Source organism: Salvelinus alpinus, chromosome 28 (assembly GCF_045679555.1).
Source record: "Salvelinus alpinus chromosome 28, SLU_Salpinus.1, whole genome shotgun sequence".
Classification (NCBI taxonomy): domain Eukaryota; kingdom Metazoa; phylum Chordata; class Actinopteri; order Salmoniformes; family Salmonidae; genus Salvelinus; species Salvelinus alpinus.
The window spans coordinates 34,425,935-34,441,030 of NC_092113.1; the positions used below are offsets into that span (position 1 = coordinate 34,425,935).

The 15,096-nt window shown below is 47.4% G+C and overlaps 1 protein-coding gene across 26 annotated transcripts in view; it reads right to left on the reverse strand.

Moving 5' to 3' along the window:
* Positions 1–15,096, reverse strand: part of LOC139558019 (E3 ubiquitin-protein ligase HUWE1-like) — a 77,361-nt gene that overhangs the window by 17,424 nt on the left and 44,841 nt on the right. For 23 of the 26 annotated variants that reach the window (XR_011671523.1, XR_011671524.1, XM_071373424.1 and 20 more), the window contains 14 exons: positions 12,703–12,914; positions 12,067–12,249; positions 9,933–10,108; positions 5,302–5,517; positions 4,900–5,001; positions 4,428–4,555; positions 4,040–4,199; positions 3,369–3,597; positions 2,893–3,071; positions 2,570–2,659; positions 2,218–2,424; positions 999–1,313; positions 386–590; positions 1–125 (listed from right to left, as the gene is read on the reverse strand). Coding sequence is in view for 24 of the 26 variants with exons in the window: in XM_071373424.1 (XP_071229525.1) it covers positions 1–125; positions 386–590; positions 999–1,313; positions 2,218–2,424; positions 2,570–2,659; positions 2,893–3,071; positions 3,369–3,597; positions 4,040–4,199; positions 4,428–4,555; positions 4,900–5,001; positions 5,302–5,517; positions 9,933–10,108; positions 12,067–12,249; positions 12,703–12,914 (2,527 nt within the window). In the remaining 2 variants the exon portion in view is untranslated. The remainder of the gene's footprint in view (positions 126–385; positions 591–998; positions 1,314–2,217; positions 2,425–2,569; positions 2,660–2,892; positions 3,072–3,368; positions 3,598–4,039; positions 4,200–4,427; positions 4,556–4,899; positions 5,002–5,301; positions 5,518–9,932; positions 10,109–12,066; positions 12,250–12,702; positions 12,915–15,096) is intronic. The other 3 variants (XM_071373403.1, XM_071373407.1, XM_071373413.1) reach the window with 3 other exon arrangements.

Below are 15,096 nucleotides of genomic sequence, written 5' to 3' on the forward strand. Positions count from 1 at the left end.
CTGCCAGTGGGTCCTCATCCTCATTGCTGGTGGATGGGAGTGGCTCTTCCTGGATGGCCTGGGATTGGCTGTTGGCACGGTCACTCAGGGGCATGGTCTCTCCAGGGGTGGAGACAGTGGTGGAGCTACAGAGGGAGGGAGGAGAGAGAGGGAGGGGGCAAATGGCTTGGCATGAGAAAAATTATTTTGTTTAGCTCATCTTTCCCTCAGAGCCTCTGCCATTGATATAAGCAATATGGAACAGTAGTAGCTCCATGTTGCCCTCTGACAGGTGAGGTAGAATGTATCATGTTTGATATAAACCTATCTAAATCTTCTAGAGCTAAAGAAGGCCTTGGGTTCCAATTTGGAATGTATCTTTGGTATTGTCTTCTAAGACCCTCACCCGGTCTCTGCGTCTGTGTGCGTGTCCGTCACCCCGCTGTCTCCACTCCCAGACAGCTCCTGAGACAGATGGACAGCCTGGGCAGGGTTGGGCTCTTCCTGCGTGGCAGAGACGGGGCTACTGGTATCCATGGGAGACCCTTCCAATTGTGACACGCCCACCGCTGCAGGCTCAGAGGTTTCCACGATGTCTGGACTCAGGGAGGCTGGTGCGGGCAAGACAGGGGAGGACAGGACAAGGAAGAGGAGCAAAATGTTGATACAATAAGCACCTCTCTTTATAGGCTGATGACAACATCCTGGGAAAAACAATGTGGTTGCATTTACACCTGCTTTGTTCCGATATCTACACTAGCACAACACTGTGAAGCAATGTGTAGTTAGCCATGGACGGGTATATTTAAAAGACAGATTGGTCAACAGCACCACTGCAAATACAAGATGTGTGTCCTCGCTGCTCATGAAATCACTCTGTGAAAGAGTGGAATGGTTTCAAATGTGCAAACTCGGCCAACCGGTGCTGGGGGCGAGCTAAAACTAACATGCCGATAGTTTTTACAGTTCCAAAGCTAGTCTACCTTCCCTGCCTCCATCCATCATCTCTCCTCTCTCACCAATAGGGGGCGCCGGGGACATTTCCATCTGGGATGCCTCAGCTTCACAGTTCAGCCTATCGGATGAAGCCGTCAGGTCAGGAAGACCCGCCCCCGCTAGTGTGACCAGCGAATTGGCATGCGACTCGGCCAGGAGCAGATCTGCGATTGGCTGGTGGACCTGCTGGCTGATGGCGGTCTCCAGGGAGACCAGGGCCTGTTCGTGGGGGGCTGGGGTGGTGGGGGTGACCTCTCCTGAAGGGGGCGCGGTGAGGAAGCCTTCTGAGACCCTGGGGGGATCCAGACAGGACACCCCACTGCCCTGGGGCTCACCTTCTGAACCAGGGAAGACACACAGAACAGAGGGTACAACTGACAAACAGTTCCGATTTTGAGCAATAGGTTCACTTGATGTCACTGTTGGGACAACACACAGAACAGGAGATGAGTCAAACTAACTCAATAGGGAGCAATAGGTTCACTACTTCAGTTACAGCAGATCCTACAGGTGTGCTAGTACTGTAGATTTTATCAGGGGAACTGGCTGTGGTATTCAAGCAGAGGTTTGAGGAGCCCCGAGTCAGAGAGGTAACAATGACATCAGTGAGATTGCTGTGAGATGTTGTTGGGCAGCACTGAGGAAGGCAGTAAGTTGTATAGTTATCTCCCGTACGGGGCGCACTATCCTGATCCCCAACAACAACACAACTTACTACCTCACCACAGCACAGCCATAGAAGGGTTCCAGCCGTACAACAAGAGGACACAAGCACATTACAACATAGACATATAATATTACGTAATACTGTCACAGTAACATGTTTTTCAACCATCAATTGCAGAGTAACCGCCTAAATCAATCACATTTTATTGATCAATAAGACGGCAGTCCTGTTGTTTCCATGGTAATAGTTGTGTCGCTATGGCGTTGCCGTGGGAAAGACAGTAGACTGTATAGTCATCTCCCAGATCTGGTGTGATCCTAAAACTATACAAACTACTACCTCAGCCCACAGCCCGCTAATCTGTCCGTCCGCCCGTCTGTCCACTGGCTTCAGAAGGGTCCAGAGGGTTTGGGTTAGGCTACTAAACACATGCACAGAACAATAACACTGAAAATGACCAGAACATTATCTGAAAATAATTCACTTGAGCAAAATTGTTTACAAGTTAGAGAACTTGATGAATCCGGTAAAAGCAATATTACAAATAAAGGCATTTCAAAACAAAGTGGCAGTACCAGCAGTGGTCTCTCCAGCAGCACCGTTGACCGTCCCCAGTCCTGAGCCCTGTAGACTCTGTTCCCTGGCCTCCTCTCCCCCTGTTCTTCTGTCGTTCTGCTTAGCCTCCTCTTCCTCAGCCAGCTGTCTCCGTCTCTTTTCCCTCCTCTCCTCCAGCTCCTCGTCTCTCAGAGTCTCCAGGTGCTGCAGGATAGGAACCTTCACCACTGGGAAGGAGAGAGAGAGATAGAGGGGTGGGGTTAGAGGGGTGAAGTATACTGTGTGTGACTGCATGATTCAGCAACAATATGAGAATCAGGGAATACAATAATCATGTGTCAGTCCAATAGCAGACTAGTAGATGTGAAATACCTGCGACACAGTCGTGCATGCTCTCAGCATCCAGCACTTTACACTCATCAGTCCATCGGGTTAAGGCAGTGGGGATACTCGACAGAGTGCCTGGAAAGACAGGATACAAACAGAATTACGAGCAATTCAACGAAATGCAAATCAAAGCTTTGACTGGGGCTACTAGCACAGACTAAGCCCTTAGGACACCGTTCCCCACAGAGATTCCTCCTTGTCCTGGACTTAATCTCCAATGAAAGTATTTCCACATCCAGGACTAGGCTTAACATGGGTCTGGTAAAGCGGCCCCATAGAGCAGCGTGGACAGTGATTGAGTGTCCTACCTGCTTGTCCTCCGGTGCTGCTCTGCTCATGGAAGAAGTCGTCCAGTAGCTCGTCGTCAGATCGGGCGATGATGTGCACGTCCTCGTTGCCCACCAGGAGTCGGGCACGGCCGCGGGACTGCAGTGGCAGAGAGCTGGACAACTGCAGGATGTCTGCTGCAGCACTGGGACCCAGCAGTCTAGAGGAGAGGGAAGGCACAGGCATATATATAATCTTAGTATTCTCTTTAAACCCACCCACATACACAGACATGACCTCCTTAGAAATGGACCTGGGTCAAACATCAATAAAGCAACTAGTGTCAATACTTTGTTTATGAGGTGCGATTGATTTTGCTTGGACTATGAACTTGAGGACTATTCCAAAGATCCCTTTGTACCTGGCAAACTAAATCAAAAGGCAGCTGAAGTATTTGACCGAATCAAGGAAAAGTCCCATTAATTCATCTATTCATTCACTGTAGCATCGGTCTCACCTCTGCAGGATGAGTGGGGGGTTGGGCTGTCTGTTCCCAGGGTAGTGGACGTGTATGGTGTGGCCCGTGTTGGCGGTGAGCTGGCGTAGCGTTCTCTGGCTGCGACCCATGCCTTGCGCTAGACGGTTGTTGGTGCCCGCTCCGCCCAGCGTTAAGGAGCCGTGGTCGGCATGACGCACCATCAGGGGGTGGGAGCTGGGGATGTTGCCTGGGGAGGGAGGGATGTCAGCTGATGGGAACATGATAAACAGAGAGAACAGTTGCAGACATTAGGGGGACACGTAGTGACACAACCCCGTCATTCTACATACCGTTACATGGTTATCATAATCTAGGCTATATATTACTATAGCTACATAGCTAATCCAGCTATTGGTAAGGCTGTGTGTCTGTAGTCTTAGTTGTTAAAGAGGATTTCGAAGAGAGACTAGAAATCTACTTGGAGATATCAGGGATCGTACTCATAAAGCATCTGAGTAGGAGTGCTGATCTAGGATCAGTTCTGCCTTTCAGATTAAAAGGAATATGATTGACAGGGGGTACTAATCCTAAATTAGCACTCCTACACCAAGAAACTTTATAAATATGGGCCCAGGCCAATAACATAAATTGCCTTCTAAATCTATCCATATATTAAAAACAAAGACGAATAAAACACCAAGATGACTCACCGGTGGTGGAGAACATGTTGTCAAACTCGATGATGAGATCATCATCGCGGTCAAACCTCTCGAAGCGAATGTGTGGCGCAGCGTTGATGTCTGGGAAATCTTCATCCAGCTCCATCTCCGACCCTTCATCATCATCATCCTCATCACCTTCTTCATCATCCTGAGAGAAAGAGAACATGGAATATTTTTCTTACATTACATAGTGTAAAACTAACTCTAAAAAGTGAATGGAGACCGTTCAAATGGGACCGAGCGGGTTCACAACCAGATCTTCCCTATATTAGCCCATAAAGCCGGAGCCAATGCAACTCCTCAGGTCTCAAAAAAGGTTACTAGTCAAGTATGGTTATTTGTTACACAAACACCAAAAACACTCCCTTTTCCTCACCTGGTCCTCCTCCTCTTCCTCTTCTTCCTCCTCCTCTTCATCTTGGCTGTCTTCATCATCATTGCTGCCGCTGGAGTCTTCCTCCTGCGTGTGCTCCTCATCCTCAGGCTCCAGGATGTTCATAGAGTCTACGATAGGAAAAGACGGACAGTTGGAGGGTGAGATGGAGGACAGTGAAGGAGTTGGAGGGTGAGATGGAGAGAACAGTGAAGGGTCGATGGAGGACAGTGAAGGAGAGTTGGAAGGTGAGATGGAGAGACAGTAAAGGACAGATGGAGAGACCCAACACACTTCAACCCTTTTCACACTAATAACCCCATAGTACTGAATATAACAAATGAAATAGTAATTTAATGTATCTTTATGACAGATCCGAGCTAAGCTATACTGTGCTGGCCTGGTTACGCATCCACCATAACTGTGGGAATCATGGAGGACAACGTGAAAAGAAACCATCAGCGCCAGCACCTACCTTCTCTGTTGGTCTGTAGAGTAGACGCCTGACTGATATTGGATGGCGCCTCATCCATCAATACGTCCTCTTGTGATTCGTCCTCACCGCTACCACGTCCCACTGAGTGACAAAACCGATATAACAAAATATTAAAAAAATAAGCCATCAAGACTGCATTGTATGTGCCCGCCCCTTTCAATTGACACCATCCCATATCAGTATGATGAGCCCAGTGGTGTATTCAGAGGGGTGAAACGTTAACAATCTTTCCAATAGAGATGTATGCGAAAGAGTAGAACATTTGCCCAATTCTGCACGACAGACAATCAGCTATTCTACAAAAAAAAAAATTCTACCTGATGGTTTTGTAACGTTTCACCCTTCTGAACAGAGTCCTGGACAGCAGGCTGCTTTGCTTACCGATAATGGAGCTGTTGACGGCACCGGCATCTCTCTCCAACAGCTCGTCTATCAGATCCACCAGCTCGTTCTCTACCTGCATGGCTGTGGTGCTGAGCACCTCCGGCTGTCCAGCGATGACTACTGTGTCTCCCTCCGTCTCTCCATCCATCAGGTCACTGTCTGTCCCTTGGACCCTGTGACTGCCCTCGACCAGAGTCCCCTCAACCGAGTCACCTGCAACGAACATGGATCCAGTAAGATGAACGGAACGATAAGCCTAGAACAGTCCAAATTAGGCCTTTCCATTTCCCTTTGCTTCTGTGGAGTATGTGTTTGTGTGTAGTGTGACCATATTTGTTAGTACATGTGTATGTGTGTTTATGAGTGCGAACGTGTGTGTGTATGTTAATGCAAGGATTAATACATTGCTAAACATGACCACTTTGTTGACCTGATAGCCAGCAAGGTGAGAAAAGTAATGTCACCAACAGCACACATGCATAAACATTCTTGTGTAAGGGGAAGCTGGTTTGAGGTTTATGATGTTTTCCTGTGTGCCAGATATTGTTGTGGGTAGAGGCCAGGAGAGGTGCTCATTTTGGAAGTGGGCTGGTCATTGGACGGCTACATGGAACAGGCCTTGGCTGAGAAGCCGCTTCTGTACCAGCCCCTTGTGGCATGCTGGGACAGCCTCGGGTGGAGGTGCCAGCTGGTGGTGCTGATATTTGGCAGTCTCGGCCATGTACACAGGCTTGCAGGGAGTGGCCTCCAGATTGAGGGACTGACAAAAACGAGGGCAAAGCAATTGGCTAGGTACTGCTCTGTTTCAGCTGTCGTGGGCAGCCTAGCTGTTTGGGAGAAGGGCGTGCTTTCTGTACCCTTGCGTGCCATGCATACAGGGACCTTTGAAATGTTTGGATCCTTTTTTTTGGTGGATTCAAATCAAGCATTTAAAATGTGTGCGAGTGTAATTTTATATATATATATATATAAGTATGTGGACACCTGCTCGTTGAACATCTCATTCCAAAATCAAGGGCATTAATATGGAGTTGGTCCCAACTTTGATGCTATAACAGCCTCCACTCTTCTGGGAAGGCTTTCCACTAGATGCTGGAACATTGCTGTGGGGACTTGCTTCTATTCAGCCACAACAGCATTATTAAGGTCGGACACTGATGTTGGGGGATTAGGCCTGACTCGCAGTCTGCGATCAAATTCATCCCAAAGATGTTTGATGGGGTTGAGGTCAGGGCTCTGTGCAGGGTAGTCAAGTTCTTCCAAACCATTTCTGTACAGACCTCACTTTGTGCATGGGGGCATTGTCATGCTGAAACAAGAAAGGGCCTTCCCCAAACTGATGCCACAAAGTTAGAAGCACAAAATCGTCTAGAATGTCATTGTACGCTGTAACATTAAGATTTCCCTTCACTGGAACTAAGGGGCCTAGCCCAAACCATGAAAAACAGCCACAGACCATTATTCCTTCTCCACCAAACTTGACAGTTGGCACTAAGCATTCGAGCAGGTAGAGTTTTCCTGGCATCCACCAAACCCAGATTCGTCCGTCGGATTGCCAGATGGTGAAGCGTGATTCAGAGAACGCATTTCCACTGCTCCAGAGTCCAATGGCGTCGAGCTTTACACCACTCCAGTCCAAGCTTGGTATTGCGCATGGTGATCTTACGCATGTGTGTGGCTGCTCGGCCATGGAAACCCATTTGATGAAGCTCCAGACAAACAGCTCGTGCTGACATAGCTTCAAGAGGCAGTATGGAAATCGGTAGTGAGTGTTGAAACCGAGGACCGATCATTTTTATGTGCTACAGCACTCAGCGGTCCCGTTCTGTGAGCTTGTGTGGCCTACGACTTTGAGGCTGAGCCGTTGGTGCTCCTAGATGTTTCTACTTCACAATAAATGCACTTAAAGTTGACCTGGGCAGCTCTAGCAGGGACAAAATTTGACGAACTGACTTGTTGGAAAGCTGGCATCCTATGACAGTGCATACACATACTGCATACACTGACATACACTGACACTGCATACACATACTTTTGACCATGTAGAGTGTGTACCGGTCAGAAGATGGATACACCTACTCATTCAAGGGTTTTTCTTTATTTTTTACTAGTTTCAACATTGTAGAATAATAGTGAAGACATCAAAACTATGAAATAATACATATGGAAGCACGTAGTAATCCAAAAAGTGTTATACAAATCAAAATATTATTTATATTTCAGATTCTTCAAAGCAGCCACCCCTTTGCCTTGACAGCTTTGCGCACACTCGTGGCATTCTCTCAATCAGCTTTATGAGGTAGTCATCTGGAATGCATTTCAATTAACAGGTGTGCCTTGTTAAAAAACATTTTGTAGTATTTCTTTCCTTCTTAATACGTTTGAGCCAATCAGTTGTGTTGTGACAAGGTAGGGGTGGTATACAGAAGATGGTATTTTACCAAATAGGACTAAGTCCATATTATGGCATGAACAGCTGAAATAAGCAAATAGAAATGACAGTCCATCATTACTTCAAGACATGAAGGTCAGTCAATGCAGAAAATTTCAATGACTTTGAAAGTTCCTTCAAGTGCAGTCCCAAAAACCATCAAGCACTATGATGAAACTGGCTCTCATGAGGACCGCCATAGGAATGAAGACCCAGTTACCTCTGCTGCAGAGGATAAGTTCATTAGAGTTACCAGCCTCAGAAATTGCAGCCCAAATAAATTCTTCAGAGTTCAATAGCAGACACATCTCAACCTCAACTGTTTAGAGAAGACTGCCTGAATCAGGCCTTCATGGTTGAATTGCTGCAAAGAAACCACTATTAAAGGACACCAATAAGAAGAAGAGACTTGCTTGGGCCAAGAAACACGAGCAATGGACATTAGACCAGTGGAAATCTGTCCTTTGGTCTGATGAACCCAAATTTGAGATTTTTGGTTCCAACCGCCGTGTCTTTGTGAGACGCAGAGTAGGTGAACGGATGATCTCCGCATGTGTAGTTCCCAAAGTGAAGCATGGAGGAGGAGGTGTGATGGTGCTTTGCTGGTGACAGTCTGTGATCCATTTAGAATTCAAGGCACACTTAACCAGTATACATATTAATACACACACAAACTTAGCAAAAAAAGAAACTTCTTCTCACTGTCAACTGCGTTTATTTTCAGCAAACTGAACATATGTTCATACAAATATTTACACAAGATTCAACAACTTAGACATAAATTGAACAATTTCCACAGACATTTGACTAACAGAAATTGAATAATGTGCCCCTGAACAAAAGGTGGTCAAAATCAAAATTAACAGTCAGTATCCAGGGTTGCCACCAGCTGCATTAAGTACTGCAGTGCATCTCCTCCTCATTGAGTGCACCAGATTTGTCAGTTCTTGCTATGAGATGTTACCCTACTCTTCTACCAAGGCACCAGCAAGTTCCCGGACATTTCTGGGGGGAATGGCCCTAGCCCCAACAGGTCCCAGACATGCTCAATGGGATTGGGATTGAGATCTGGGCTCTTCGCTGGCCATGGCAGAACACTGGCATTCCGGACTTGCAGGAAATCACACACAGAACAAGCAGTAAGGCTGGTGGCATTGTCATGCTGGAGGATCATGTCAGGATGAGCCTGCAGGAAGGGTACCACATGAGGGAGGAGGATGTCTTCACCTATATCGCACAGCGTTGAGTTTGACTGTAATGACAACAAGCTCAGTCCGATGATGTGGTGACACACTGCCCCAGACCCTCCACCTCCAAAATCGATCCCGCTCCAGAGTATAGGCCTTGGTGTAACGCTCATTCCTTCGACGATAAACACAAATCCGACCATCACCTCTGGTGAGACAAAACCGCGACTCGTCAGTGAAGGGCACTTTTTGCCAGTCCTGTCTGATCTAGCGACGGTGGGTTAGTGCCCATAGGCAACGTTGTTGCCGGTGATGTCTGGTGAGGATCTGCCTTACAACAGGCCTACAAGCCCTCAGTCCAGCCTCTCTCAGTCTATTGTGGACAGTCTGAGCAATGATGAAGGGATTGTGCATTCTTGGTGTAACTCAGGCAGTTGTTGTTCCTGTACCTGTTCCGCAGGTGTGATGTTCGGATGTACCAATCCTGTGCAGGTTTTGTTACACGTGGTCTGCCACTGCGAGGACGATCAGCTGTCCGTCCTGTCTCCCTGTAGCTCTGTCTTAGGCGTCTCACAATACAGACATTGCAATTTATTGCCTTACCCACATCTGCAGTCCTCATGTCTCCTTGCAGCATGCCTAAGGCACGTTCACGCAGATGAGCAGGGACCCTGGGCATCTTTCTTTTGGTGTTTTTCATAGTCAGTAGAAAGGCTTCTTTAGTGTCCTAAGTTTTCATAACTGTGACCTTAATTGCCTACCGTCCGAAAGCTGTTCGTGTCTTAACGACCGTTCCACAGGTGCATCTTCATTAATTGTTTATGGTTCATTGAACAAGCATGAGAAACAGTGTTTAAACCCTTTACAATGAAGATCTGTGAAGTTATTTGGATTTTTACGAATTATATTTTAAAGACAGGGTCCTGAAAAAGGGACATTTCTTTTTTTGCTGAGTTTATACACACACACACACACACACACACACACACACATATATACAGACGTATCACCTGTGGTACCTTGTGTGGTGCTGTTTGAGTCCCTGGCGGCTCCCACAGTGTCGTGCTCAGCCTTGTTCTTGCTGGATCCCCCTTTCCCTCCAAACAGGCTGCTGGGCTGGTTGACGATACGGGACAGAGTCTCCAGGGGTTTCAGAGCTGCATTCACCGTGTTGGCCATGTTAGGACTGAGAAGAAATCAATGGTGAGAAAATATGCAGAAATCATTCAGCGGTTTGATCATCGGCGACAAGTTGAGAAATGTATACAAATTTGAGACTGCAATGACCAAGGGGGGGGGGGGGGGGGGGGGGAGAAGCTATCACTAGCCAGCTGTGGCTAGACAGGCTGTTTTATAACTTCTTTGGAAGAAACACCCACGGGGGAGATTTCACTTTGAGTGACAGAGCTTTGCATAGGTGCTTTTTTGTGTGGGACTGGAAGAAAATGCCCGGAACTTTAAAAAAAATGTGCCGGTTCCCATGCTTTTAAAATAACAGTTCTATTCTGGAACAGTAGATTCACTTCTGTTCCCGGTCCTGATTCTGTTCCTCAAATAAATGTTATTTTCAGGTTTTCGGTTCTGTTCCCTAAACTAGTTCAGCACTCTATTGTCCATCTAAAATGGGAGGGTTTGGCCGGTAGGGATATCCTTGTCTCATCGCGCTCCAGCGACTCCTGTGGCGGGCCGGGCGCAGTGCGCGCTAACCGAGGGGGGCGGGTGCACGGTGTTTCCTCCGACACATTGGTGCGGCTGGCTTCCGGGTTGGAGGCGCGCTGTGTTAAGAAGCAGTGCGGCTTGGTTGGGTTGTGCTTCGGAGGACGCATGACTTTCGACCTTCGTCTCTCCCGAGCCCGTACGGGAGTTGTAGCGATGAGACAAGATAGTAATTACTAGCGATTGGATACCACGAAAATCGGGGAGAAAAGGGGATAAAAAATATATATATATATAAAAAAAACCTAGCTAGCTAGGCTAATTGAGGCTAGCCTACATAACGTTACTGCACTTCTACCCAACCTACAGCTAAAAGCAACAACTCCGTTCGGATTATAAATAGCAGCCCACCGGTTGGCTTTTGGTTGTTGTAATCTTCTCATTTCACATTCAATACAGTCATTTTAATTCCATCTTCCATTGATTAGATAACTCCTACTTGCTTGCCACACAAGCAGCCATGCAATGTTCTCTCTCTCTATCGGTGGGAGGAGCAAGGAACAGAGCACATTAAGGTTTGTAGGCCTATCACAAGTAAAGTTACACAAGTAAAGTAAAGTTACCAATTAAGTCTTCATTTCAAATGATCACTTTTACACGCAAGACAGAAAAGCCCGCTCCATGTGCGCACTGCAATTGTTTGAGAACAATAACCTTTTCTTATATGTGACTCCTCCGAGAGAATGTGACTCCTCCGAGAGAGGGTGAGTGTGAATCCTCCGAGAGAGGGTGAGTGTGAAGCCTCCGAGAGAGGGTGAGTGTGAAGCCTCCGAGAGAGGGTGAGTGTGAAGCCTCCGAGAGAGGGTGAGTGTGAAGCCTCCGAGAGAGGGTGAGTGTGAAGCCTCCGAGAGAGGGTGAGTGTGAATCCTCCGAGAGAGGGTGAGGGTGAATCCTCCGAGAGAGGGTGAGGGTGAATCCTCCGAGAGAGGGTGAGGGTGAATCCTCCGAGAGAGGGTGAGGGTGAATCCTCCGAGAGAGGGTGAGGGTGAATCCTCCGAGAGAGGGTGAGGGTGAATCCTCCGAGAGAGGGTGAGGGTGAATCCTCCGAGAGAGGGTGAGGGTGAATCCTCCGAGAGAGGGTGAGGGTGAATCCTCCGAGAGAGGGTGAGGGTGAATCCTCCGAGAGAGGGTGAGTGTGAATCCTCCGAGAGAGGGTGAGTGTGAATCCTCCGAGAGAGGGTGAGTGTGAATCCTCCGAGAGAGGGTGAGTGTGAATCCTCCGAGAGAGGGTGAGTGTGAATCCTCCGAGAGAGGGTGAGTGTGAATCCTCCGAGAGAGGGTGAGTGTGAATCCTCCGAGAGAGGGTGAGTGTGAATCCTCCGAGAGAGGGTGAGTGTGAATCCTCCGAGAGAGGGTGAATGTGAATCATCCGAGAGGGTGAATGTGAAACCTGCGTGAGGGGTTTGAGAGCATCAGAGGTGTGTGTACCTGGACAGGTCGAGGCTGTGTGGTACTCTAGCCAGGTCGTTAACCAGTCCCTTCTTGAGGAAGAGACGTATGATGTTGTTCATGCCGTTGTGCTGCGTCTTGGCTGCTGCCGTGCTGTAGAAGCTAGAGGTGGACGGACACGACTCCATGATGGTGCTGATGATACACATCACTGCCTGGAGCCTGGGAGGGGGGGTGGTCAGTAAATCTTTATTATAAACTGCATAATAAAGTTGAAGCATTAACTGGCTCTGATGGCTATATTAGTACATAACAGTGATATCTATTAGGGTTGGGCTGTATACAGATGTTCATACCGTCATACCGTTTCTGTACCATACCAGGGTATACGGTATTACCAGAAGTGTACACAAGAGGCACTATTTCTATATCGATATAAAAAAATGTACGCACAAAACAATTTTAGGCAACAGGGATCTTGATCCAGGAGGGGATTGATTGTCTCTGCTGTAGCTACTTAGCTAGCAAACCAAATGCATAGCTAGAGCCCTGACCTGGATATCATTTATTTTACACGTCTTAAGACTTCTTACAGTTATACTTAACTGATTGCTATAAGCAGTGGCATAGCACGCACCGCCGCAAGGTTGACACACACAATTCTCTCACACACACCTGGCGTGTTTCTCCGTGCCCTCTGCCATGGCCAGCGCCCGGCTGAGTGCGGCCTTCACCTCGTTGACCAGAGCCACTTGCGCGTCGGTGCCTGTGCCGGCGGCTGCCAAGCTGGCCAGGAACAGACGTGCCAGGGCAGGGGTGTCCTTATCCTCAGAGCTCTGGGTGTGGGGCAGCAGGTGGTCCAGCACGAAGGCTAAGACACTACAGTCCTGCAGGGGGGGAGAGAGAAAGCAAAGTGAGTCAGGAGGACAAGTATTATACCCAACAAATATAGAACGGTGCAGCACAGGGAGAGAGAAAAGTAGAGTTGGACCGCTGGGTGGTCCAGCACAAAGGCCAGGAGAGGACTAGAGTCGGGACAATACTGAGGAACTTACTGGACAAACGTATACATAATGCCAGTCAGCGCAACAATAGCCTTTGATTGAAGCTCAATGTTAAATTCACATCTCCCTAACATTATATCTAAGACAACATGACACCAATGTCGTAGACGCTCCCTGCCCTCGTCATTAGCCATTGGGCTGTTACCGAGAACCACATACCGGACGTTTAACAGGGTCAATAGCATGAAGAAAAAAGACAATGTCTTGCCCCGACCTAGCTCACTATCTAGGTGTCAGATAAGAACGAGAATACAGGGTCCATAAAGTGACGATTAGACTTGCCACCTTTCGGACTGAATAAGTTTGTAGGGGCAAAAGTTAATGAATGTATAATTTATCACTCTCACATGCTTATTTCTGTCCATTAAGAACTAACAACGTTTAACCTTCTGTAGCATTTCTGACAACGCTAACATCTTAGCGACCTACAGGAGCACTAATCAGTCAGCACTAGTAGGCAGGTGGCTTAGGATTCAAACAATCTCAAACAGACTTATAGGGAGGAGGTCAGAGACCTGGCCGTGTGGTACCAGGACAACAACCTGTCCCTCAACGTGATCAAGACAAAGGAGATTATGGACTACAGGAAAAAGAGGACCGAGTACCCCCCCATTCTCATCGACGGGGTTGAGTGGAGCAAGTTGAGCTTCAAGTTCCTTGGTGGCCACATCACCAACAAACTAACATGGTCCAAGCACACCAAGACAGTCGTGAAGAAGGCACAACAAAACCTATTCCCCTCAGGAGACTGAAAAGATTTGGCATGGGTCCTCAGATCATCAAAAGGTTCTACAGCTGCACCATCGATAGCATCCCGACTGGTTGCATCACTGCCTGGTATGGCAACTGCTCGGCCACCGACAGCAAGGCACTAGAGGGTAGTGCGATTAGCCCAGTACATCACTGGGGCCAAGCTTCTTGCCATCCAGGACCTCTATACCAGGCAGTGGTCAGAGGAAGGCCCTAAAAAGTGTCAAAGACTCCAGCCACCCTAGTCATAGACTGTTCTCCCCGCTACCACACGGCAAGCGGTACCAGAGCGCCAAATCTAGGTCCAAGAGGCTTCTAAACAGCTTCTACCCTCAAGCCACAAGACTCCTGAACATCTAGTCAAATGGCTACCCAGACTATTCGCATTGCTCCCATTCCCGACACCACTGCCACACTCTGTTGTCATCTAGGCATAGTCACTTTACCTCTACCTACATGTACATACTACCTCAACTAACTGGCACCCCCCTGTATATATTGTTATTTTTTACTGCTGCTCTTTAATTACTTGTTACTTTTATCTGTATTTCTTGAAACTGCAATGTCGGTTAGGGGCTCGTAAGTAAGCATTTCACTGTAAGGTCTACACCGGTTAAATTCGGCCCACGTGACTGATTAGATTTATTCATACTCTTCAGTGGAATAATGGAATTCACAGTGTCCTGCTACTACATAAATAAAAATACAGCAGCAGTCAATTTTTAGAACACCTACTCATTCAAGGGTTTTTCTTTATCTTGACTATTTTCTACATTGTAGAATAATAGTGAAGACATCAAAACTATGAAATAACACATAAGGAATCATGTAGCACCCAAAAAAGTGTTAAATCAAAATATATTTTATATTTGAGATTCTTCAAAGTAGCCCCCCTTTGCCTTGACAGCTTTGCACACTCTTGGTATTCTCTCAATTAGTTGCACCTGGAATGCTATTCCAACAGTCTTGAAGGAGTTCCCACATATGCTGAGCACTTATTGGCTGCTTCTCCTTCACTCTGCAGTCCAACTCATGCCAAACCATCTCAAATTGGGTTTAGGTCAGGTGATTGTGGAGGCCAGGTCATCCATTACTCTCCTTTTTGGTCAGATAGCCAAAAAGGCACCTAAAGACTCCATGAGAAACAAGATTCACCGGTCTGATGAAACCAGGATAAAACTCTTCAGCCTGAATATCACAATGTCACGTCTGGAGGAAACCTGGCACCATCCCTATGGTGAAGCATGGTGGTGGC